Genomic DNA, 25,612 nt, shown 5'->3' with positions numbered 1-25,612 from the left:
CTGTTTCTGTGTTTTACCTGTCTACTGTTTCTGTCTACTGTTTCTGTGTTTTACCTGTCTACTGTTTCTGTGTTTTACCTGTCTACTGTTTCTGTGTTTTACCTGTCTACTGTTTCTGTGTTTTACCTGTCTACTGTTTCTGTGTTTTACCTGTCTACTGTTTCTGTGTTTTGTCTACTGTTTCACCTGTCTACTGTTTCTGTGTTTTACCTGTCTACTGTTTCTGTGTTTTACCTGTCTACTGTTTCTGTGTTTTACCTGTCTACTGTTTCTGTGTTTTACCTGTCTACTGTTTCTGTGTTTTACCTGTCTACTGTTTCTGTGTTTTACCTGTCTACTGTTTCACCTGTCTACTGTTTCTGTGTTTTACCTGTCTACTGTTTCTGTGTTTCACCTGTCTACTGTTTCTGTGTTTCACCTGTCTACTGTTTCTGTCTACTGTTTTTTACCTGTCTACTGTTTCTGTGTTTTACCTGTCTACTGTTTCTGTGTTTTACCTTCTACTGTTTCTGTGTTTTACTACTGTTTCTGTGTTTTACCTGTCTACTGTTTCTGTGTTTTACCTGTCTACTGTTTCTGTGTTTCACCTGTCTACTGTTTCTGTGTTTTACCTGTCTACTGTTTCTGTGTTTTTTCCTGTCTACTGTTTCTGTGTTTTACCTGTCTACTGTTTCTGTGTTTTACCTGTCTACTGTTTCTGTGTTTTACCTGTCTACTGTTTCTGTGTTTCACCTGTCTACTGTTTCTGTGTTTTACCTGTCTACTGTTTCTGTGTTTTACCTGTCTACTGTTTCACCTGTCTACTGTTTCTGTGTTTTACCTGTCTACTGTTTCTGTGTTTTACCTGTCTACTGTTTCTGTGTTTTACCTGTCTACTGTTTCTGTGTTTTACCTGTCTACTGTTTCTGTGTTTTACCTGTGTTTTACCTGTCTACTGTTTCTGTGTTTTACCTGTCTACTGTTTCTGTGTTTTACCTGTCTACTGTTTCTGTGTTTTACCTGTCTACTGTTTCTGTGTTTCACCTGTCTACTGTTTCTGTGTTTTACCTGTCTACTGTTTCTGTGTTTTACCTGTCTACTGTTTCTGTGTTTTACCTGTCTACTGTGTTTTACCTGTCTACTGTTTCTGTGTTTTACCTGTCTACTGTTTCTGTGTTTTACCTGTCTACTGTTTCTGTGTTTTACCTGTCTACTGTTTCTGTGTTTTACCTGTCTACTGTTTCTGTGTTTTACCTGTCTACTGTTTCACCTGTCTACTGTTTCTGTGTTTTACCTGTCTACTGTTTCTGTGTTTCACCTGTCTACTGTTTCTGTCTACTGTTTCTGTGTTTTACCTGTCTTGTTTCTGTGTTTTACCTGTCTACTGTTTCTGTGTTTTACCTGTCTACTGTTTCTGTGTTTTACCTGTCTACTGTTTTTACTGTGTTTTTCTGTGTTTTACCTGTCTACTGTTTCTGTGTTTACCTGTCTACTGTTTCTGTGTTTTACCTGTCTACTGTTTCTGTGTTTTACCTGTCTACTGTTTCTGTGTTTTACCTGTCTACTGTTTTACCTGTCTACTGTTTCTGTGTTTCACCTGTCTACTGTTTCTGTGTTTTACCTGTCTACTGTTTCACCTGTCTACTGTTTCTGTGTTTTACCTGTCTACTGTTTCTGTGTTTCACCTGTCTACTGTTTCACCTGTCTACTGTTTCTGTGTTTCACCTGTTTACTGTTTCTGTGTTTCACCTGTCTACTGTTTCACCTGTCTACTGTTTCTGTGTTTTACCTGTCTACTGTTTCACCTGTCTACTGTTTCTGTGTTTTACCTGTCTACTGTTTCTGTGTTTTACCTGTCTACTGTTTCTGTGTTTTACCTGTCTACTGTTTCTGTGTTTTACCTGTCTACTGTTTCTGTGTTTTACCTGTCTACTGTTTCTGTGTTTTACCTGTCTACTGTTTCTGTCTACTGTTTTACCTGTCTACTGTTTCTGTGTTTTACCTGTCTACTGTTTGTTTCTGTGTTTTACCTGTCTACTGTTTCTGTGTTTTACCTGTCTACTGTTTCTGTTTTACCTGTCTACTGTTTCTGTGTTTTACCTGTCTACTGTTTCTGTGTTTTACCTGTCTACTGTTTCTGTGTTTTACCTGTCTACTGTTTCTGTGTTTTACCTGTCTACTGTTTCTGTGTTTTACCTGTGTTTCTGTTTTTACCTGTCTACTGTTTCACCTGTCTACTGTTTCTGTGTTTTACCTGTCTACTGTTTCTGTCTTTTTCACCTGTCTACTGTTTCTGTGTTTTACCTGTCTACTGTTTCTGTGTTTTACCTGTCTACTGTTTTCACCTGTCTACTGTTTCTGTGTTTTACCTGTCTACTACTGTTTTCACCTGTCTACTGTTTCACCTGTCTACTGTTTCACCTGTCTACTGTTTCTGTGTTTTACCTGTCTACTGTTTCTGTGTTTTACCTGTCTACTGTTTCACCTGTCTACTGTTTCTGTGTTTTACCTGTCTACTGTTTCTGTGTTTTACCTGTCTACTGTTTCTGTGTTTTACCTGTCTACTGTTTCTGTGTTTTACCTGTCTACTGTTTCTGTGTTTTACCTGTCTACTGTTTCTGTGTTTTACCTGTCTACTGTTTCTGTGTTTTACCTGTCTACTGTTTCTGTGTTTTACCTGTCTACTGTTTCTGTGTTTTACCTGTCTACTGTTTCTGTGTTTTACCTGTCTACTGTTTCTGTGTTTTACCTGTCTACTGTTTCACCTGTCTACTGTTTCTGTGTTTTACCTGTCTACTGTTTCACCTGTCTACTGTTTCTGTGTTTTACCTGTCTACTGTTTCTGTGTTTTACCTGTCTACTGTTTCTGTGTTTTACCTGTCTACTGTTTCTGTCTTTTCCTGTTTACTGTTTCTGTGTTTCACCTGTCTACTGTTTCTGTGTTTTACCTGTCTTGTTTCTGTGTTTCACCTGTCTACTGTTTCTGTGTTTTACCTGTCTACTGTTTCACCTGTCTACTGTTTCTGTGTTTTACCTGTCTACTGTTTCTGTGTTTTACCTGTCTACTGTTTCTGTCTACTGTTTTACCTGTACTGTTTCTGTTTTTACCTGTCTACTGTTTCTGTGTTTTACCTGTCTACTGTTTCTGTGTTTTACCTGTCTACTGTTTCTGTGTTTTACCTGTCTACTGTTTCTGTGTTTTACCTGTCTACTGTTTCTGTGTTTTACCTGTCTACTGTTTTTACCTGTCTTTACCTGTCTACTGTTTCTGTATTTCACCTGTCTACTGTTTCTGTGTTTTACCTGTCTACTGTTTCACCTGTCTACTGTTTCTGTGTTTTACCTGTCTACTGTTTCTGTGTTTTACCTGTCTACTGTTTCTGTGTTTTACCTGTCTACTGTTTCTGTGTTTTACCTGTCTACTGTTTCTGTGTTTCACCTGTCTACTGTTTCTGTGTTTCACCTGTCTACTGTTTCGCCTGTCTACTGTTTCTGTGTTTCACCTTTCTACTGTTTCTGTGTTTCACCTGTCTACTGTTTCTGTGTTTCACCTGTCTACTGTTTCTGTGTTTTACCTGTCTACTGTTTCTGTGTTTTCTGTGTTTTACCTGTCTACTGTTTCTGTGTTTCACCTTTCTACTGTTTCTGTGTTTCACCTGTCTACTGTTTCTGTGTTTTACCTGTCTACTGTTTCTGTGTTTTACCTGTCTACTGTTTCTGTGTTTTACCTGTCTACTGTTTTCACCTGTCTACTGTTTCTGTGTTTTACCTGTCTACTGTTTCTGTGTTTTACCTGTCTACTGTTTCTGTCTACTGTTTCACCTGTCTACTGTTTCTGTGTTTTACCTGTCTACTGTTTCTGTGTTTTACCACCTGTCTACTGTTTCTGTGTTTTACCTGTCTACTGTTTCTGTGTTTCACCTGTCTACTGTTTCTGTCTACTGTTTCTGTGTTTTACCTGTCTACTGTTTCTGTGTTTTACCTGTCTACTGTTTCTGTGTTTTACCTGTCTACTGTTTCTGTGTTTTACCTGTCTACTGTTTCTGTGTTTTACCTGTCTACTGTTTCTGTGTTTTACCTGTCTACTGTTTCTGTGTTTTACCTGTCTACTGTTTCACCTGTCTACTGTTTCTGTGTTTTACCTGTCTACTGTTTCTGTGTTTTACCTGTCTACTGTTTCTGTGTTTTACCTGTCTACTGTTTCTGTGTTTTACCTGTCTACTGTTTCTGTGTTTCACCTGTCTACTGTTTCTGTGTTTTACCTGTCTACTGTTTCTGTGTTTTACCTGTCTACTGTTTCTGTGTTTTACCTGTCTACTGTTTCACCTGTCTACTGTTTCTGTGTTTTACCTGTCTACTGTTTCACCTGTCTACTGTTTCTGTGTTTTACCTGTCTACTGTTTCTGTGTTTTACCTGTCTACTGTTTCACCTGTCTACTGTTTCTGTGTTTTACCTGTCTACTGTTTCTGTGTTTTACCTGTCTACTGTTTCTGGGTTTTACCTGTCTACCTCTTCTGGGTTTTACCTGTCTACCGCTTCTGGGTTTTACCTGTCTACCGCTTCTGGGTTTTACCTGTCTACCGCTTCTGGGTTTTACCTGTCTACTGTTTCTGTGTTTCACCTGTCTACTGTTTCTGTGTTTTACTACTGTTTCTGTCTACTGTTTCTGTGTTTTACCTGTCTACTGTTTCTGTGTTTTACCTGTCTACTGTTTCTGTGTTTTACCTGTCTACTGTTTCTGTGTTTTACCTGTCTACTGTTTCTGTGTTTCACCTGTCTACTGTTTCTGTGTTTTACCTGTCTACTGTTTCTGTGTTTTACCTGTCTACTGTTTCTGTGTTTTACCTGTCTACTGTTTCTGTGTTTCACCTGTCTACTGTTTCACCTGTCTACTGTTTCACCTGTCTACTGTTTCTCTGTTTTACCTGTCTACCTGTCTACTGTTTCTGTCTACTGTTTCACCTGTCTACTGTTTCTGTCTACTGTTTCACCTGTCTACTGTTTCTGTGTTTTACCTGTCTACTGTTTCTGTGTTTCTGTGTTTTACACCTGTCTACTGTTTCTGTGTTTTACCTGTCTACTGTTTCACCTGTCTACTGTTTCTGTGTTTTACCTGTCTACTGTTTCTGTGTTTTACCTGTCTACTGTTTCTGTGTTTCACCTGTCTACTGTTTCTGTGTTTTACCTGTCTACTGTTTCTGTGTTTTACCTGTCTACTGTTTCTGTGTTTCACCTGTCTACTGTTTCTGTGTTTTACCTGTCTACTGTTTCTGTGTTTTACCTGTCTACTGTTTCTGTGTTTTACCTGTCTACTGTTTCTGTGTTTTACCTGTCTACTGTTTCTGTGTTTCTGTGTTTTACCTGTCTACTGTTTCTGTGTTTTACCTGTCTACTGTTTCTGTGTTTCACCTGTCTACTGTTTCTGTGTTTTACCTGTCTACTGTTTCTGTGTTTCTACCTGTCTACTGTTTCTGTGTTTCTGTGTTTTACCTGTCTACTGTTTCTGTGTTTTACCTGTCTACTGTTTCTGTGTTTTACCTGTCTACTGTTTCTGTGTTTTACCTGTCTACTGTTTCTGTGTTTCACCTGTCTACTGTTTCTGTGTTTTACCTGTCTACTGTTTCTGTGTTTCACCTGTCTACTGTTTCTGTCTACTGTTTCTGTGTTTTACCTGTCTACTGTTTTCTGTGTTTCACCTGTCTACTGTTTCTCACCTGTCTACTGTTTCTGTGTTTTACCTGTCTACTGTTTCTGTGTTTCACCTGTCTACTGTTTCTGTGTTTCACCTGTCTACTGTTTTGTCTGTCTACTACTGTTTCTGTGTTTTACCTGTCTACTGTTTCTGTGTTTCACCTGTCTACTGTTTCCTGTGTTTTACCTGTCTACTGTTTCTGTGTTTCACCTGTCTACTGTTTCTGTGTTTTTTCACCTGTCTACTGTTTCTGTGTTTTACCTGTCTACTGTTTCTGTGTTTTACCTGTCTACTGTTTCACCTGTCTACTTTTCTGTGTTTCACCTGTCTACTGTTTCTGTGTTTCACCTGTCTACTGTTTCTTGTTTTACCTGTCTACTGTTTCTGTGTTTTACCTGTCTACTGTTTCTGTGTTTTACCTGTCTACTGTTTCTGTGTTTTACCTGTCTACTGTTTCTGTGTTTTACCTGTCTACTGTTTCTGTGTTTTACCTGTCTACTGTTTCTGTGTTTCACCTGTCTACTGTTTCTGTGTTTTACCTTCTACTGTTTCTGTGTTTTACCTGTCTACTGTTTCTGTGTTTTACCTGTCTACTGTTTCTGTGTTTTACCTGCTACTGTTTCACCTGTCTACTGTTTCTGTGTTTTACCTGTCTACTGTTTTCTGTGTTTCACCTGTCTACTGTTTCTGTGTTTTACCTGTCTACTGTTTCTGTGTTTTACCTCTACTGTTTCTGTGTTTTACCTGTCTACTGTTTCTGTGTTTTACCTGTCTACTGTTTCTGTGTTTTACCTGTCTACTGTTTCTGTGTTTTACCTGTCTACTGTTTCTGTGTTTCACCTGTCTACTGTTTCCTTTTCACCTGTCTACTGTTTCTGTCTACTGTTTTACCTGTCTACTGTTTCTGTGTTTTACCTGTCTACTGTTTCTGTGTGTTTTACCTGTCTACTGTTTTACCTGTCTACTGTTTCTGTGTTTTACCTGTCTACTGTTTCTGTGTTTTACCTGTCTACTGTTTCTGTGTTTTACCTGTCTACTGTCTACTGTTTTCTGTGTTTTTCTGTGTTTCACCTGTCTACTGTTTTTACCTGTCTTTTACCTGTCTACTGTTTCTGTCTTTTTCTGTGTTGTTTCACCTTCTACTGTTTCTGTGTTTCACCTGTCTACTGTTTCACCTGTCTACTGTTTCTGTGTTTCACCTGTCTACTGTTTCACCTGTCTACTGTTTCACCTGTCTACTGTTTCTGCGTTTTACCTGTCTACTGTTTTACCTGTCTACTGTTTTACCTGTCTACTGTTTCTGTGTTTCACCTGTCTACTGTTTCTGTGTTTTACCTGTCTACTGTTTCTGTGTTTCTGTTTACCTGTCTACTGTTTCTGTGTTTTACCTGTCTACTGTTTCTGTGTTTTTTTACCTGTCTACTGTTTTACCTGTCTACTGTTTCTGTGTTTTACCTGTCTACTGTTTTACCTGTCTACTGTTTCACCTGTCTTTTGTTTCACCTGTCTACTGTTTCACCTGTCTACTGTTTCTGTGTTTTACCTGTCTACTGTTTCTGTGTTTTACCTGTCTACTGTTTCTGTGTTTTACCTGTCTACTGTTTCTGTGTTTTACCTGTCTACTGTTTCTGTGTTTTACCTGTCTACTGTTTCTGTGTTTCACCTGTCTACTGTTTCTACCTGTTTACTGTTTCTGTGTTTTACCTGTCTACTGTTTCACCTGTCTACTGTTTCTGTGTTTTACCTGTCTACTGTTTCACCTGTCTACTGTTTCTGTGTTTTACCTGTCTACTGTTTCTGTGTTTCACCTGTCTACTGTTTCACCTGTCTACTGTTTCACCTGTCTACTGTTTCTGTGTTTTACCTGTCTACTGTTTCTGTGTTTCACCTGTCTACTGTTTCTGTGTTTCACCTGTCTACTGTTTCACCTGTCTACTGTTTCACCTGTCTACTGTTTCACCTGTCTACTGTTTCTGTGTTTCACCTGTCTACTGTTTCACCTGTCTACTGTTTCTGTGTTTTACCTGTCTACTGTTTTACCTGTCTACTGTTTCTGTGTTTTACCTGTCTACTGTTTTACCTGTCTACTGTTTCTGTGTTTTACCTGTCTACTGTTTCTGTGTTTTACCTGTCTACTGTTTCACCTGTCTACTGTTTCTGTGTTTTACCTGTCTACTGTTTCACCTGTCTACTGTTTCTGTCTACTGTTTCTGTGTTTTACCTGTCTACTGTTTTACCTGTCTACTGTTTCTGTGTTTTACCTGTCTACTGTTTCACCTGTCTACTGTTTCTGTGTTTTACCTGTCTACTGTTTCTGTGTTTCACCTGTCTACTGTTTCTGTGTTTCACCTGTCTACTGTTTCTGTGTTTCACCTGTCTACTGTTTCTGTGTTTCACCTGTCTACTGTTTCACCTGTCTACTGTTTCACCTGTCTACTGTTTCTGTGTTTTACCTGTCTACTGTTTCTGTGTTTCACCTGTCTACTGTTTCTGTGTTTCACCTGTCTACTGTTTCACCTGTCTACTGTTTCACCTGTCTACTGTTTCTGTGTTTTACCTGTCTACTGTTTCTGTGTTTTACCTGTCTACTGTTTCTGTGTTTTACCTGTCTACTGTTTCTGTGTTTTACCTGTCTACTGTTTTACCTGTCTACCGTTTCTGTGTTTTACCTGTCTACTGTTTTACCTGTCTACTGTTTCTGTGTTTTACCTGTCTACTGTTTCTGTGTTTTACCTGTCCTACTGTTTTGTGTTTCACCTGTCTACTGTTTCTGTGTTTTACCTGTCTACTGTTTCTGTGTTTTTCACCTGTCTACTGTTTCTGTGTTTTACCTGTCTACTGTTTCACCTGTGTTTTCTGTGTTTTACCTGTCTACTGTTTCACCTGTTTGTTTCTGTGTTTTACCTGTCTACTGTTTCACCTGTCTACTGTTTCTGTGTTTTACCTGTCTACTGTTTCACCTGTCTACTGTTTCTGTGTTTTACCTGTCTACTGTTTCACCTGTCTACTGTTTCTGTGTTTTACCTGTCTACTGTTTCACCTGTCTACTGTTTCACCTGTCTACTGTTTCACCTGTCTACTGTTTCTGTGTTTTACCTGTCTACTGTTTCTGTGTTTTACCTGTCTACTGTTTCACCTGTCTACTGTTTCTGTGTTTTACCTGTCTACTGTTTCACCTGTCTACTGTTTCACCTGTCTGCTGTTTCACCTGTCTACTGTTTCACCTGTCTACTGTTTCACCTGTCTACTGTTTCACCTGTCTACTGTTTCTGTGTTTTACCTGTCTACTGTTTCTGTGTTTTACCTGTCTACTGTTTCTGTGTTTCACCTGTCTACTGTTTCTGTGTTTTACCTGTCTACTGTTTCTGTGTTTTACCTGTCTACTGTTTTACCTGTCTACTGTTTCTGTGTTTCACCTGTCTACTGTTTTACCTGTCTACTGTTTCTGTGTTTTACCTGTCTACTGTTCACCTGTCTACTGTTTCTCTGTTTTACCTGTCTACCGTTTCTGTGTTTCACCTGTCTACTGTTTCTGTGTTTTACCTGTCTACTGTTTCTGTGTTTTACCTGTCTACTGTTTCTGTGTTTTACCTGTCTACTGTTTCACCTGTCTACTGTTTCTGTGTTTTACCTGTCTACTGTTTCTGTGTTTCACCTGTCTACTGTTTTACCTGTCTACTGTTTCTGTGTTTCACCTGTCTACTGTTTTACCTGTCTACTGTTTCTGTGTTTTACCTGTCTACTGTTTCTGTGTTTTACCTGTCTACTGTTTTACCTGTCTACTTCTCACCTGTCTTACCTTCTGTGTTTTACCTGTCTACTTCTTTACCTGTCTACCGTTTCTGTGTTTCACATGTCTACTGTTTTACCTGTCTACTGTTTCTGTGTTTTACCTGTCTACTGTTTCTTTGTTTTACCTGTCTACTGTTTTACCTGTCTACTGTTTCTGTGTTTTACCTGTCTACTGTTTCACCTGTCTACTGTTTCTCTGTTTTACCTGTCTACCGTTTCTGTGTTTCACCTGTCTACTGTTTCTGTGTTTTACCTGTCTACTTTTTCTGTGTTTTACCTGTCTACTTCTTTACCTGTCTACTGTTTCTGTGTTTTACCTGTCTACTGTTTCTGTGTTTCACCTGTCTACTGTTTCTGTGTTTTACCTGTCTACCTGTCTACTGTTTCTGTGTTTTACCTGTCTACTGTTTCTGTGTTTCACCTGTCTACTGTTTCTCTGTTTTACCTGTCTACTGTTTCTGTGTTTTACCTGTCTACTGTTTCTGTGTTTCACCTGTCTACTGTGTTTTCACCTGTCTACTGTTTCTGTGTTTTACCTGTCTACTGTTTTCACCTGTCTACTGTTTCTGTGTTTTACCTGTCTACTGTTTCTGTGTTTCACCTGTCTACTGTTTCTGTGTTTTACCTGTCTACCTTTCTGTATTTCTGTCTACTGTTTCTGTGTTTTACCTGTCTACTGTTTCTGTGTTTCACCTGTCTACTGTTTCTGTGTTTTACCTGTCTACTGTTTCTGTGTTTTACCTGTCTACTGTTTCTGTGTTTCACCTGTCTACTGTTTCTGTGTTTTACCTGTCTACTGTTTTTACCTGTCTACTGTTTCTCTGTTTTACCTGTCTACCGTTTCTGTTTTCACCTGTCTACTGTTTCTGTGTTTTACCTGTCTACTGTTTCTGTGTTTTACCTGTCTACTGTTTCTGTGTTTTACCTGTCTACTGTTTCTGTGTTTTACCTGTCTACTGTTTGTTTTACCTGTTTGTTTCTGTATTTCACCTGTCTACTGTTTCTGTCTACTGTTTCTGTGTTTCACCTGTCTACTGTTTCTGTGTTTCACCTGTCTACTGTTTCTGTGTTTTACCTGTCTACTGTTTCTGTGTTTTACCTGTCTACTGTTTCTGTGTTTTACCTGTCTACTGTTTCTGTGTTTTACCTGTCTACTGTTTCTGTGTTTTTCTGTGTTTTACCTGTCTACTGTTTCTGTGTTTTGTCTACTGTTTCACCTGTCTACTGTTTCACCTGTCTACTGTTTCTGTGTTTTGTCTACCTGTCTACTGTTTCTGTGTTTCACCTGTCTACTGTTTCTGTGTTTTACCTGTCTACTGTTTCTGTGTTTCACCTGTCTACTGTTTCACCTGTCTACTGTTTCACCTGTCTACTGTTTCACCTGTCTACTGTTTCTGTGTTTTACCTGTCTACTGTTTCTGTGTTTCACCTGTCTACTGTTTCTGTGTTTCACCTGTCTACTGTTTCTGTGTTTTACCTGTCTACTGTTTCACCTGTCTACTGTTTCTGTGTTTTACCTGTCTACTGTTTCACCTGTCTACTGTTTCTGTGTTTTACCTGTCTACTGTTTCTGTGTTTCACCTGTCTACTGTTTCTGTGTTTCACCTGTCTACTGTTTCTGTGTTTTACCTGTCTACTGTTTCTGTGTTTCACCTGTCTACTGTTTCTGTGTTTCACCTGTCTACTGTTTCTGTGTTTTACTTGTCTACTGTTTCACCTGTCTACTGTTTCTATGTTTTACCTGTCTACTGTTTCACCTGTCTACTGTTTCTGTGTTTTACCTGTCTACTGTTTCTGTGTTTTACCTGTCTACTGTTTTACCTGTCTACTGTTTCTGTGTTTTACCTGTCTACTGTTTCTGTGTTTTACCTGTCTACTGTTTTACCTGTCTACTGTTTTACCTGTCTACTGTTTCTGTGTTTTACCTGTCTACTGTTTCTGTGTTTTACCTGTCTACTGTTTTACCTGTCTACTGTTTCTGTGTTTTACCTGTCTACTGTTTTACCTGTCTACCGTTTCTGTGTTTCACCTGTCTACCGTTTCTGTGTTTTACCTGTCTACTGTTTTACCTGTCTACCGTTTCTGTGTTTTACCTGTCTACTGTTTCTTTGTCTACTGTTTACCTGTCTACTTTCTGTGTTTTACCTGTCTACTGTTTTACCTGTCTACTGTTTCTGTGTTTTACCTGTCTACTGTTTCACCTGTCTTTTCTGTGTTTCACCTGTTTACTGTTTCTGTGTTTTACCTGTCTACTGTTTTACCTGTCTACTGTTTCTGTGTTTTACCTGTCTACTGTTTTACCTGTCTACTGTTTCTGTGTTTCACCTGTCTACTGTTTCTGTGTTTTACCTGTCTACTGTTTTACCTGTCTACTGTTTCTGTGTTTTACCTGTCTACTGTTTTACCTGTCTACTGTTTCTGTGTTTCACCTGTCTACTGTTTCTGTGTTTTACCTGTCTACTGTTTTACCTGTCTACTGTTTCTGTTTTTACCTGTCTACTGTTTTACCTGTCTACCGTTTCTGTGTTTCACCTGTCTACTGTTTCTGTGTTTTACCTGTCTACTGTTTCTGTGTTTTACCTGTCTACTGTTTCTCTGTTTTACCTGTCTACTGTTTCACCTGTCTACTGTTTCACCTGTCTACTGTTTCACTTGTCTACTGTTTCTGTGTTTTACCTGTCTACTGTTTCTCTGTTTTACCTGTCTACTGTTTCTGTGTTTCACCTGTCTACTGTTTCTGGGTTTTACCTGTCTACTGTTTCTGTGTTTTACCTGTCTACTGTTTCTGGGTTTTACCTGTCTACTGTTTCACCTGTCTACTGTTTCTGTGTTTTACCTGTCTACTGTTTTACCTGTCTACTGTTTCTCTGTTTTACCTGTCTACTGTTTCTGTGTTTCACCTGTCTACTGTTTCTGGGTTTTACCTGTCTAGTGTTTCACCTGTCTACTGTTTCTGTGTTTCACCTGTCTACTGTTTCTGGGTTTTACCTGTCTACTGTTTCTGGGTTTTACCTGTCTACTGTTTCACCTGTCTACTGTTTCTGTGTTTTACCTGTCTACTGTTTCTGGGTTTTAACTGTCTACTGTTTCTGGGTTTTACCTGTCTACGGTTTCTGTGGCAGCGAATGAGAGCAGAGCAACGATGGTGGTGCTGACTGTCTGAAATAAGTGATCGCGCTTCTCTTCTCCTCTGGGCTGTTTGTGGAGATGTTATGTTCTCTGTTTCACTCAGTATCGTTGAACCGAGATGCAACCTTTTAATTTAAGCCTGTCAGGTTCCCCATTTAAATACCAGAGATAAAGAGCCAGGAAGAGAGAGTACCTATACTCCTGCCTCTAGAGGAGTAACTGCAACATGCTAGGCACCTCAATAAGATAAATCCCATCCTGCCGTAGTCTTGGCCTCAGTACTTTAGATAAATCCCATCCTGCCATAGCCTTGGCCTCAGTACTTTAGATAAATCCCATCCCGCCGTAATTTTGCCCTCAATACTTTAGATACATCCCATCCTGCCGTTGTCTTCGCCTCAGTACTTTAGATAAATCCCATCCTGCCGTAGTCTTGCCCTCAGTACTTTAGATAAATCCCATCCCGCCGTAGTCTTGCCCTCAATACTTTAGATAAATCCCATCCTGCCATAGCCTTGGCCTCAGTACTTTAGATAAATCCCATCATGCCATAGCCTTGGCCTCAATACTTTAGATAAATCCCATCCTGCCATAGCCTTGGCCTCAGTACTTTAGATAAATCCCATCCTGCCATAGCCTTGGCCTCAATACTTTAGATAAATCCCATCCTGCCGTAGTCTTGGCCTCAGTACTTTAGATAAATCCCATCCTGCCATAGCCTTGGCCTCAGTACTTTAGATAAATCCCATCCTGCCATAGCCTTGGCCTCAGTACTTTAGATAAATCCCATCCTGCCATAGCCTTGGCCTCAGTACTTTAGATAAATCCCATCCTGCCATAGCCTTGGCCTCAGTACTTTAGATAAATCCCATCCCGCCGTAATTTTGCCCTCAATACTTTAGATACATCCCATCCTGCCGTTGTCTTCGCCTCAGTACTTTAGATAAATCCCATCCTGCCATAGCCTTGGCCTCAGTACTTTAGATAAATCCCATCCCGCCGTAGTCTTGCCCTCAATACTTTAGATAAATCCCATCCTGCCATAGCCTTGGCCTCAGTACTTTAGATAAATCCCATCATGCCATAGCCTTGGCCTCAATACTTTAGATAAATCCCATCCTGCCATAGCCTTGGCCTCAGTACTTTAGATAAATCCCATCCTGCCATAGCCTTGGCCTCAATACTTTAGATAAATCCCATCCTGCCGTAGTCTTGGCCTCAGTACTTTAGATAAATCCCATCCTGCCATAGCCTTGGCCTCAGTACTTTAGATAAATCCCATCCTGCCATAGCCTTGGCCTCAGTACTTTAGATAAATCCCATCCTGCCATAGCCTTGGCCTCAGTACTTTAGATAAATCCCATCCTGCCATAGCCTTGGCCTCAGTACTTTAGATAAATCCCATCCTGCCATAGCCTTGTTCTCAGTACTTTAGATAAATCCCATCCTGCCATAGCCTTGGCCTCAGTACTTTAGATAAATCCCATCCTGCCATAGCCTTGGCCTCAGTACTTTAGATAAATCCCATCCCGCCGTAGTCTTGCCCTCAATACTTTAGATAAATCCCATCCTGCCATAGCCTTGGCCTCAGTACTTTAGATAAATCCCATCCTGCCATAGCCTTGGCCTCAATACTTTAGATAAATCCCATCCTGCCATAGCCTTGGCCTCAGTACTTTAGATAAATCCCATCCTGCCATAGCCTTGGCCTCAATACTTTAGATAAATCCCATCCTGCCGTAGTCTTGGCCTCAGTACTTTAGATAAATCCCATCCTGCCATAGCCTTGGCCTCAGTACTTTAGATAAATCCCATCCTGCCATAGCCTTGGCCTCAGTACTTTAGATAAATCCCATCCTGCCATAGCCTTGGCCTCAGTACTTTAGATAAATCCCATCCTGCCATAGCCTTGGCCTCAGTACTTTAGATAAATCCCATCCTGCCATAGCCTTGTTCTCAGTACTTTAGATAAATCCCATCCTGCCATAGCCTTGGCCTCAGTACTTTAGATAAATCCCATCCTGCCATAGCCTTGGCCTCAGTACTTTAGATAAATCCCATCCTGCCAGGTAGCCCCCTTAAAATATAGCCGATCCCTCACACAGTAGTCACCCTTAAAATATAGCCGATCCCTCACACAATAGTCACCCTTAAAATATAGCGGATCCCTCACACAGATGTTGCCCTTAAAATATAGCCAATTCCTCACACAGTAGCCCCCCTTTAAAAACACTGCAACCACCATAGGCCAATGGCCACTGACGTTTGATCTTGTAAATACATTTAAAAAATACCAAAAAATTGCAATCTCCTGCTCCTCCCCTGACTTTCCGGTAGTCATTTTATACATTTTACCGCTGTTTTCTCCAAATTTCAATTACAATCTTGGCTCATTGCTGCTCCTCCCCAACGGGCTCGGGTGAGGTGAAGGTCGAGTCATACATCCTCCGAAACATGACCCGCCAACAGCACTTCTTAACACCCACCCGCACCAATGTTTTCGGGGGAAACACTGTTCAACTAACGCCTGAGGTCAGCCTGCAAGCGCCCGGCCTGCCACAAGGAGTCGCTAGTGCACAATGAGCCAAGTAAAGCCCCCCCTGGGAAAACCCGCCCCTGGCTTTTTCCGTAGCTAAACCAACTAGGCTGGTAATTTAACACGTTTATTCATATTTACGGATGGCATACAAGCTTGTTATTAAGGCACATGAATATCACATGTTCCAGAAAGGCTTTTCTGCTCCCCCCCAAAAAAATATGTTTAAGTTCAAATGCCTCTCCTGTGAAGTAGTGACGTGCGATTTTCACCTATCTTCCTGAAATGAGTAACTAATGTGATTTTGGTACCCAGGCGCTTAAATGTCTCTCTCCTCACATAATCAATGTCGTCAATGAATGATTGGGTGATAGAAACCAGATAGAACCTGATAATTGAGCATGTGATTTGACATCACAATTGAATTATAATTATCTGAATGATAAAGAAGAAGAGGTTGATTGAATTTTGAACAATAGTGTAAAGATGAGAAAGATTTGTGGGCGGTCTAATTAATTTATTATGAAAGGCTGGAAATTGAAGATAACTTCCCCTCAGAGTCAAATCAGACACGGAGTACATCATACTACATGTGTGTAGTTCACAACGGCAAGCAGAATCAAACGAATGGACGCAGAATTTACATCATCTGGAGTCGGATAGGGGATCAGATATCGAGTTTGACATTGATGTTGCAATGTTGCTGACGAAGTCTTCATTTGATTCGAGCCTCCGCCTCAGATGCCTGAGCCTCGTCGCAGAAAGACCAGAACAGTGTGAGATGGATGTATTGATTTACAACAGCAGTATCATCATGGATGCATTGATTTACAACAGCAGTATCATCATGGATGTATTGATTTACAACAGCAGTATCATCATGGATGTATTGATTTACAACAGCAGTATCATCATGGATGTATTGATTTACAACAGCAGTATCATCATGGATGTATTGATTTACAACAGCAGTATCATCATGGATGTATATTCAGTTCATCACCACTATACCCCTTGGTTAACATAGAGATTCTGGGAACATCAGGATGTGGGGGGAAATGAACTATATTCTGGTAATCCGACCAATTGAACATATGCAGTGGTACTTAATGAATATGATGTCAGTTCGGTTGTCATCTGAGACATTCTCATCAATGATAAGATGACATAAACTCTACAGTGGAAAGTCGACACATCAGAGTGTTTGAATATGAAATCATGCATGATGATGGGATGAAATGTGATTTTAGCTTCTAAAATGTGAGAAATGGGTTTTCATGAGTGAATTAGGCCCGACTCAGTGGCCCGCCCACGTGAAGAGACATAGGTTGTAAACTATTAAACACACCCCTTTTCTCCCTCCACTATATAAGCCCTTGATGAAAATCTAACCACCTGTTCCAAGTACGTGAGGTCTGCAGCCTCTGCGTTAAAACCTTTTGTGACCAGGGGGCAGTATTTTTAATTTTGGAAAAGTAACGTTCCCATAGTAAACAGGATTTTTTTGTCAGGACAAGATGCTAGAATATGCATATAATTGACAGCTTAGGATATAAAACACTCTGACGTTTCCAAAACTGTAAAAATATTGTCTGTGAGTATAACAGAACTGATATTGCAGGCGAAAGCCTGAGAAAAAAGCGCTGCGTTCCAATGTGTCCCTATTGAGCAGTGAATGGGCTATCAACCAGATTACTTTTTCTCCGTATTCCCCTAGGTGCCTACAGCATTGTGACATAGTTTTACGCATTTATGTTGAAGAATACCCGTAAGCGGCTACATTGCGCAACTGGTCACCTGATGCTCTGATTGATTCTCGCGTAAAATACAGAGGTAGCCATTATTCCAATCGGTCCTACTGAAAAACCAATTGTCCCGGTGGGTATATTATCGAATAGATATTTGAAAAACACCTTGAGGATTGATTATAAACAACGTTTGCCATGTTTCTGTCGACATTATGGAGCTAATTTGGAATATTTTTCGGTGTTTTCGTGACTGCAATTTCCGGGCGATTTCTCAGCCAAACGTGAAGAACAAACGTAGCTATTTCGCCTACAAAAAATGATATTTTGGAAAAAAGGAACATTGGCTATCTAACTGGGAGTCTCGTGAGTGAAAACATCCCAAGCTCATCAAAGGTTAACGATTTAATTTGATTGCTTTTCTGATTTCCGTGACCAAGTTACCTTTTGCTAGCTGGACAAAATGCTATGCTAGGCTATCGATAAACTTACACAAATTCTTGTCTAGCTTTGGCTGTAAAGCATATTTGGAAAATCTGAGATGACAGGGTGATTAACAAAAGGCTAAGCTGTGTCTCAATATATTTCACTTGTGATTTTCATGAATAGGAATATTTTCTAGGAATATTGATGTCCGTCGCGTTATGCTAATTAGTGGCAGTCGATGATTACACTCCCTCATGTGGGATGGGGAGTCACTAGAGGTTAAAAGGACTAACATGTCAACTACAGAACTAAGCCAACCTCAGCATGAGCTTTGGTTGCGAATGGTATGAACTTTGAAATCTTATTCACCACGGAAGTGATACTTCCTAGCCGTTGAGTTAGCAACAGCCGCTGCAAACGAGGGTTAGGAAGGAACAGGCAGAGTATCCCGTCTATCACACAACGATATTAATATAACGTATCCAATTGACCACCAGAGACATTCTTCAAAGGACTCGGTTTGGCAACACCTTCCATCTACCACCAACCTACCAAAGCGCAGCTCAGAGACTCTGGGTTCGCGCCCAGGCTCTGTCGTAACCGGCCGCGACCGGGAGGTCCGTGGGGCGACGCACAATTGGCCTAGCGTCGTCTGGGTTAGGGAGGGTTTGGCCGGTATGGAAATCCTTGTCTCATCGCGCACCAGCGACTCCTGTGGCGATCCGGGCGCAGTGCGTGCTAACCAAGGCTGCCAGGTGCACGGTGTTTCCTCCAACACATTGGTGCGGTTGGCTTCTGGGATGGATGCGCCCGCTGTGTTAAGAAGCAGTGCGGCTTGGTTGGGTTGTGTATCGGAGGACGCATGACTTTCAACCTTCGTCTCTCCCGAGCCCGTACGGGAGTTGTAGCGATGAGACAAGCTACTAAACAATTGGATACCACAAAATTGGGGAGAAAAAGGGGTAAATAAAATATATTTTTGATTTGATTTAGAGAAAGAAAAAAATAGTGGTTATATAGTATTGTTAGTGGTTATATAGTATAATAGTGGTTATATAGTATAATAGTGGTTATATAGTATAATAGTGGTTATATAGTGGATATATAGGTTAATTTTGGTTATATAGTATAATAGTGGTTATATAGTGTAATGTGGTCCTATAGTTTAATGGTGCTTATATAGTATAATAGTGGTTATATAGTATAATAGTGGCTATTTAGTATAATAGTGGCTATATGCTATAATAGTGGTTCTATAGTATTGTTAGTGGTTCTATAGTATAATAGTGGTTATACAGTATAATAGTGGTTCTATAGTATATTAGTGCTTCTATAGTATTGTTGGTGTTTATATATTATAATAGTGGTTATATAGTATACAAGTGGTTGTGTAGTATTGTTAGTGGTTATATAGTATAATAGTGATTATATAGTATAATAGTGGTTATATAGCATAATAGTCGTTCTATAGTATAATAGTGGTTTTATAGTAGTGTTAGTGGTTATATAGTATTGTTAGTGGTTATTTAGTATAATAGTGGTTGTATAGTATAATAGTGGTTATATAGTATACTTGTGGTTATATAGTATAATAATGGTTATATAGTATAAGAGCGGCTATGTAGTACAATAGTGGTTATATAGTGGATATATAGTATAGTAGAGGTTATTTAGTATTCTAGTGATTATATAGTATAATAGTGGCTATATAGTGTAATGATGGCTATATAGTATTCTAGTGGTTCTATAGTATTGTTAGTGGTTCTATAGTATTGTTAGTGGTTATATAGTATAATAGTGGTTATATAGTGGATATATAAGTTAATATGGATTTTATAGTATAATAGTGGTTATATAGTATAATTGTGGCTATATAGTATAATAGTGGTTATATAGTATCCTAGTGGTTATATAGTATTCTAGTGGTTATATAGTATTCTAGTGGTTATATAGTATGGTTAGTGGGTATATAGTATAATAGTGGTTATATAGTATAATTGTGGTTATATAGTATTCTAGTGGTTATATAGTATAATAGTGGTTATATAGTATAATAGTGGTTATATAGTATAATAGTGGTTATATAGTATAATAGTGGTTATATAGTATAATAGTGGTTATATAGTATTCTAGTGGTTCTATAGTGTAATGTGGTTCTAAAGTGTAATGTGGGTCTATTATAGTGGTGATATAGTATTCTAGTGGTTATATAGTATTCTAGTGGTTATATAGTGTAATAGTGGTTACATAGTGTAATATGGGTCTATATTATAGTGGTTATATAGTATAATAGTGGTTATATAGTATTCTAGTGGTTATATAGTATAATAGTGGTTATATAGTATAATAGTGGTTATATAGTATTCTAGTGGTTATATAGTATAATAGTGATTATATAGTATAATAGTGGTTATATAGCATAATAGTCGTTCTATAGTATAATAGTGGTTTTATAGTAGTGTTAGTGGTTATATAGTATTGTTAGTGGTTATTTAGTATAATAGTGGTTGTATAGTATAATAGTGGTTATATAGTATACTTGTGGTTATATAGTATAACAGTGGGTATATAGTATAATAGTGGTTATATAGTATAATAGTGGCTATGTAGTACAATAGTGGTTATATAGTGGATATATAGTATACTAGAGGTTATTTAGTATTCTAGTGATTATATAGTATAATAGTGGCTATATAGTGTAATGATGGCTATATAGTATTCTAGTGGTTCTATAGTATTGTTAGTGGTTCTATAGTATTGTTAGTGGTTATATAGTATAATAGTGGTTATATAGTGGAAATATAAGTTAATATGGATTTTATAGTATAATAGTGGCTATATAGTATAATTGTGGCTATATAGTATAATAGTGGTTATATAGTATCCTAGTGGTTATATAGTATTCTAGTGGTTATATAGTATTCTAGTGGTTATATAGTATGGTTAGTGGTTATATAGTATTGTTAGTGGGTATATAGTATAATAGTGGTTATATAGTATAATTGTGGTTATATAGTATTCTAGTGGTTATATAGTATTCTAGTGGTTATATAGTATTATAGTGGTTATATAGTATTCTAGTGGTTATATAGTATAATAGTGGTTATATAGTATAATAGTGGTTATATAGTATAATAGTGGTTATATAGTATTCTAGTGGTTCTATAGTGTAATGTGGTTCTAAAGTGTAATGTGGGTCTATTATAGTGGTTATATAGTATTCTAGTGGTTATATAGTATTCTAGTGGTTATATAGTGTAATAGTGGTTACATAGTGTAATATGGGTCTATATTATAGTGGTTATATAGTATAATAGTGGTTATATAGTATTCTAGTGGTTATATAGTATAATAGTGGTTATATAGTGGAATGTGGGTCTATATTATAGTGGTTATATAGTATTCTAGTGGTTATATAGTATAATAGTGATTATATAGTATAATAGTGGTTATATAGCATAATAGTCGTTCTATAGTATAATAGTGGTTTTATAGTAGTGTTAGTGGTTATATAGTATTGTTAGTGGTTATTTAGTATAATTGTGGATGTATAGTATAATAGTGGTTATATAGTATACTTGTGGTTATATAGTATAATAGTGGTTATATAGTATAATAGTGGCTATGTAGTACAATAGTGGTTATATAGTGGATATAGAGTATACTATAGGTTATTTAGTATTCTAGTGATTATATAGTATAATAGTGGCTATATAGTGTAATGATGGCTATATAGTATAATAGTGATTCGATAGTATGATGGTGGTTTTATAGTATTGTTAGTGGTTCTATAGTATTGTTAGTGGTTATATAGTATAATAGTGGTTATATAAGTTAATATGGATTTTATAGTATAATAGTGGTTATATAGTATAATTGTGGCTATATAGTGTAATGATGGCTATATAGTATTCTTGTGGTTCTATAGTATTGTTAGTGGTTCTATAGTATTGTTAGTGGTTATATAGTATAATAGTGGTTATATAGTGGATATATAAGTTAATATGGATTTTATAGTATAATAGTGGCTATATAGTATAATTGTGGCTATATAGTATAATAGTGGTTATATAGTATCCTAGTGGTTATATAGTATTCTAGTGGTTATATAGTATTCTAGTGGTTATATAGTATGGTTAGTGGTTATATAGTATTGTTAGTGGGTATATAGTATAATAGTGGTTATATAGTATAATTGTGGTTATATAGTATTCTAGTGGTTATATAGTATTCTAGTGGTTATATAGTATTCTAGTGGTTATATAGTATTGTTAGTGGTTATATAGTATAATAGTGGTTATATAGTATAATAGTGGTTATATAGTATTCTAGTGGTTATATAGTATTCTAGTGGTTATATAGTATTCTAGTGGTTGTATAGTATTGTTAGTGTTATATAGTATAATAGTGGTTATATAGTATAATAGTGGTTATATACTATTCTAGTGGTTCTATAGTGTAATGTGGTTCTATAGTGTAATGTGGGTCTATATTATAGTGGTTATATAGTATTCTAGTGGTTATATAGTATTCTAGTGGTTATATAGTATAATAGTGGTTATATAGTGGAATGTGGGTCTATATTATAGTGGTTATATAGTATTCTAGTGGTTATATAGTATTCTAGTGGTTATATAGTATAATAGTGGTTATATAGTGGAATGTGGGTCTATATTATAGTGGTTATATAGTATTCTAGTGGTTAGGAGTCAATCACCACCTTCCGGAGACACCTGAAACCCCACCTCTTCAAGGAATACCTAGGATAGGATAAGTAATCCTTCTCACCCCCCTTAATGATTTAGATGCACTATTGTAAAGTGGCTGTTCCACTGGATGTCAGAAGGTGAATTCACCAATTTGTAAGTCGCTCTGGATAAGAGCGTCTGCTAAATGACGTAAATGTAAATGTAATGTAAATGTTATATAGTATAATAGTGATTATATAGTATAATAGTGGTTATATAGTGGAATGTGGGTCTATATTATAGTGGTTATATAGTATTCTAGTGGTTATATAGTATTCTAGTGGTTATATAGTATAATAGTGGTTATATAGTGGAATGTGGGTCTATATTATAGTGGTTATATAGTATTCTAGTGGTTATATACTTGTGAATCAGGGGGTTGGGGATAGAGGTCTGAGGGAATAGATGGAGTGATAAGAAAGCTAATTAATAAACCGATGTAATAGTGCCCCTACGAGGGGAAATTCAACGGTGATAGAAGGGGAAGTAGGCTATATCCCCCCCCCCCTGCCCCCCTCCCTCCGACTGTGTCTGACTGACTGACTCATCACTGGAGGCAGTGAACACTTGTGTTTCACTGCCTCCAGTCCCCAGGCAACCACAGCCCTGTCCTGTCTTACTGGGATACTACTGCTGTTGATGCCCTCCAAAGTGCCTGTCCTAACTCCCCTCATCCACGGAGGCAAGCCTAGTCCCCATCACCAGACTGCCCTTCAAAATGTCAACCTAATATTCTCAGCAACACCGAGCCAGCGCAGTCCCCAGCGCCAGTCTCTGTGTCCTGTATGGTGGATGGTGTCATGGCATTTGGAGCAGCTCTGCACTGTGTGAACAGGATCAGATTTAAAATCAATGTCCTCACTTTTCATCTGCTTTACCTTGGGTCTATCTTGTCATAATATTGACTTTAGATGTTTGTTTGGAGCACCACTGTAGAGGGATGTTTGCTCCCTATGCAGAGAACGGAGACCGAGAGCTGAGAGAAAGAGCAGGGCGAAAGAAAGAAAGAGCGATAGAGAGAGAGAGAGAGAGAGAGAGAGAGAGTGAGAGAGAGAGAGAGCGAGAGAGAGAGAGAGAGAGAGAGAGAGAGAGAGAGAGAGAGAGAGAGCGAGAGAGAGAGAGAGCGAGAGAGAGAGAGAGAGAGAGAATCACTGCTCTCCTGTATGTGGTTTAGCTCATATAGGCTTTGGCTCTCCTGCGTGTGGTTTAGCTCATATAGGATCTCTGCTCTCCTGTGTGTGGTTTAGCTCATATAGAATCTCTGCTCTCCTGCGTGTGGTTTAGCTCATATAGGATCTTGGCTCTCCTGCGTGTGGTTTAGCTCATATAGGATCTCTGCTCTCCTGTGTGTGGTTTAGCTCATATAGAATCTCTGCTCTCCTGCGTGTGGTTTAGCTCATATAAAATCTCTGCTCTCCTGCGTGTGGTTTAGCTCATATAGGATCTTGGCTCTCCTGCGTGTGGTTTAGCTCATATAGGATTTGGCTCTCCTGCGTGTGGTTTAGCTCATATAGGATCTCTGCTCTCCTGTGTGTGGTTTAGCTCATATAGAATCTCTGCTCTCCTGCGTGTGGTTTAGCTCATATAAAATCTCTGCTCTCCTGCGTGTGGTTTAGCTCATATAGGATCTTGGCTCTCCTGCGTGTGGTTTAGCTCATATAGGATCTTGGCTCTCCTGCGTGTGGTTTAGCTCATATAGGATCTCTGCTCTCCTGTGTGTATTTGTGGTTTAGTTTGTGCGCAATGTGTGTGTTGTAACATGACAGTAATACAGCATCATGTATGTGGTAAATCTCTCAGGCGGTGTGGCTACAGCAAGGCCAAGCAGGAACCTGATGAAGAGAAGATACACTTCCACAACGGCCACAGTAAGTTGCACGCACGCACACACACAGTATTGTAGTCTATACTACACCACTGACTGTTAAACAGCCATCTCCAGCTCATCAGAGGCTGCTAACTATAGACATAGATTAGGAATCACTGGCCACTTTAAGGAAATGAAACACTAGCCACTTTAATCATGTCTCCGTGTCTTGCATTACTCATCTCATATGTGTAAACTGTACTATACTATTCTACGGTATCTTAGTCACTTTAATTGTGTGTAAATACTGCATCCCCCGTCTCATATGTACATCCTGTATATACTATGCCACTGTATCTTAGTCCAATGCCGTTCTGACATACAGTGCCTTGTGAAAGTACTCGGCCCCCTTGAACTTTGCGACCTTTTGCCACATTTCAGGCTTCAAACATAAAGATATAAAACTGTATTTTTTTGTGAATAATCAACAACAAGTGGGACACAATCATGAAGTGGAACGACATTTATTGGATATTTCAAACTTTTTTAACAAATCAAAAACTGAAAAATTGGGCGTGCAAAATTATTCAGCCCCTTTACTTTCAGTGCAGCAAACTCTCTCCAGAAGTTCAGTGAGGATCTCTGAATGATCCAATGTTGACCTAAATGACTAATGATGATAAATACAATCCACCTGTGTGTAATCAAGTCTCCGTATAAATGCACCTGCACTGTGATAGTCTCAGAGGTCCGTTAAAATCGCAGAGAGCATCATGAAGACTTTCGCAAGGCACTGTATATACACAAGTTTGGGGTCACATAGAAATGTTTTTGAAAGAAAAGCTAATTGTTTTTCCATTAAAATAACTTAAAATTGATTAGAAATACATTGTAGACATTGTTAATGTTGTAAATGATTATTGTAGCTGGAAACGGCAGGTTTTTTGCTACTGTAAGAAGCCCATTATCAGTAACCATCACTCATGTGTTCCAATGGTATGTTGTGTTAGCTAATCCAAGTTTATCATTTTAAAAGGCTAATTGATCATTAGAAAACCCTTTTGCAATTATGTTAGCACAGCTGAAAACTGTTCTGATTAAAGAAGCTATAAAACTGGCCTTAGTTAGAGTATCTGGAGCATCAGCATTTGTGGGTTCGATTACAGGCTCAAAATGGCCGGAAACAAAGAACTTTCTTCCGAAACTCGTCAGTCTATTCTTGTTCTGAGAAATGAAGGCTATTCCATGTGAGAAATTTCCAAGAAACTGAAGATCTCGTACAACGCAGTGTACTACTCCCTTCACAGAACAGTGCAAACTGGCTCTAACAGAATAGAAAGAGGAGTGGGAGGCCCCGGTGCACAACTGAGCAAGAGGACAAGTACATTAGAGTGTCTAGTTTGAGAAACAGACTCCTCACAAGTCCTCAACTGGCAGCTTCATTAAATAGTACCCACAAAACACCAGTGTCAACTTCAACAGTGAAGAGGCGACCCTGGGATGATGGCCTTCTAGGCAGAGTTGCAAAGAAAAAGCCGTATCTCAGACTGGCCAATAAAATTAAAAGATTAAGATCGGCAAAAGAACACAGAAACTGGACTGAGGACGATTGAAAAAAGTGTTATGGACAGACGAATCTAAGTTAGAGGTGTTTGGATCACAAAGAACATTCGTGAGATGCAGAAAAAATTAAAATATGCTGGAGGAGTGCTTGACGCCATCTGTCAAGCATGGTGGAGGCAATGTGATGGTCTGGG

At 38.7% G+C, this 25,612-nt stretch overlaps 1 protein-coding gene across 3 annotated transcripts in view; it reads left to right on the top strand.

Moving 5' to 3' along the window:
• The window catches only part of LOC135548031 (ephrin type-A receptor 5), a 115,870-nt gene that overhangs the window by 43,675 nt on the left and 46,583 nt on the right, over positions 1–25,612 (top strand). For all 3 annotated transcript variants that reach the window (XM_064977226.1, XM_064977225.1, XM_064977227.1), the window contains exon 6: positions 23,849–23,916. In XM_064977226.1, coding sequence (XP_064833298.1) covers positions 23,849–23,916 — 68 coding nt within the window. The remainder of the gene's footprint in view (positions 1–23,848; positions 23,917–25,612) is intronic.

Source organism: Oncorhynchus masou, chromosome 11, assembly GCF_036934945.1.
Source record: "Oncorhynchus masou masou isolate Uvic2021 chromosome 11, UVic_Omas_1.1, whole genome shotgun sequence".
NCBI lineage: Eukaryota > Metazoa > Chordata > Actinopteri > Salmoniformes > Salmonidae > Oncorhynchus > Oncorhynchus masou.
The sequence above is the reverse complement of the archived record's forward strand: the minus strand, read 5'-3'. Positions and strand labels throughout refer to the sequence as shown.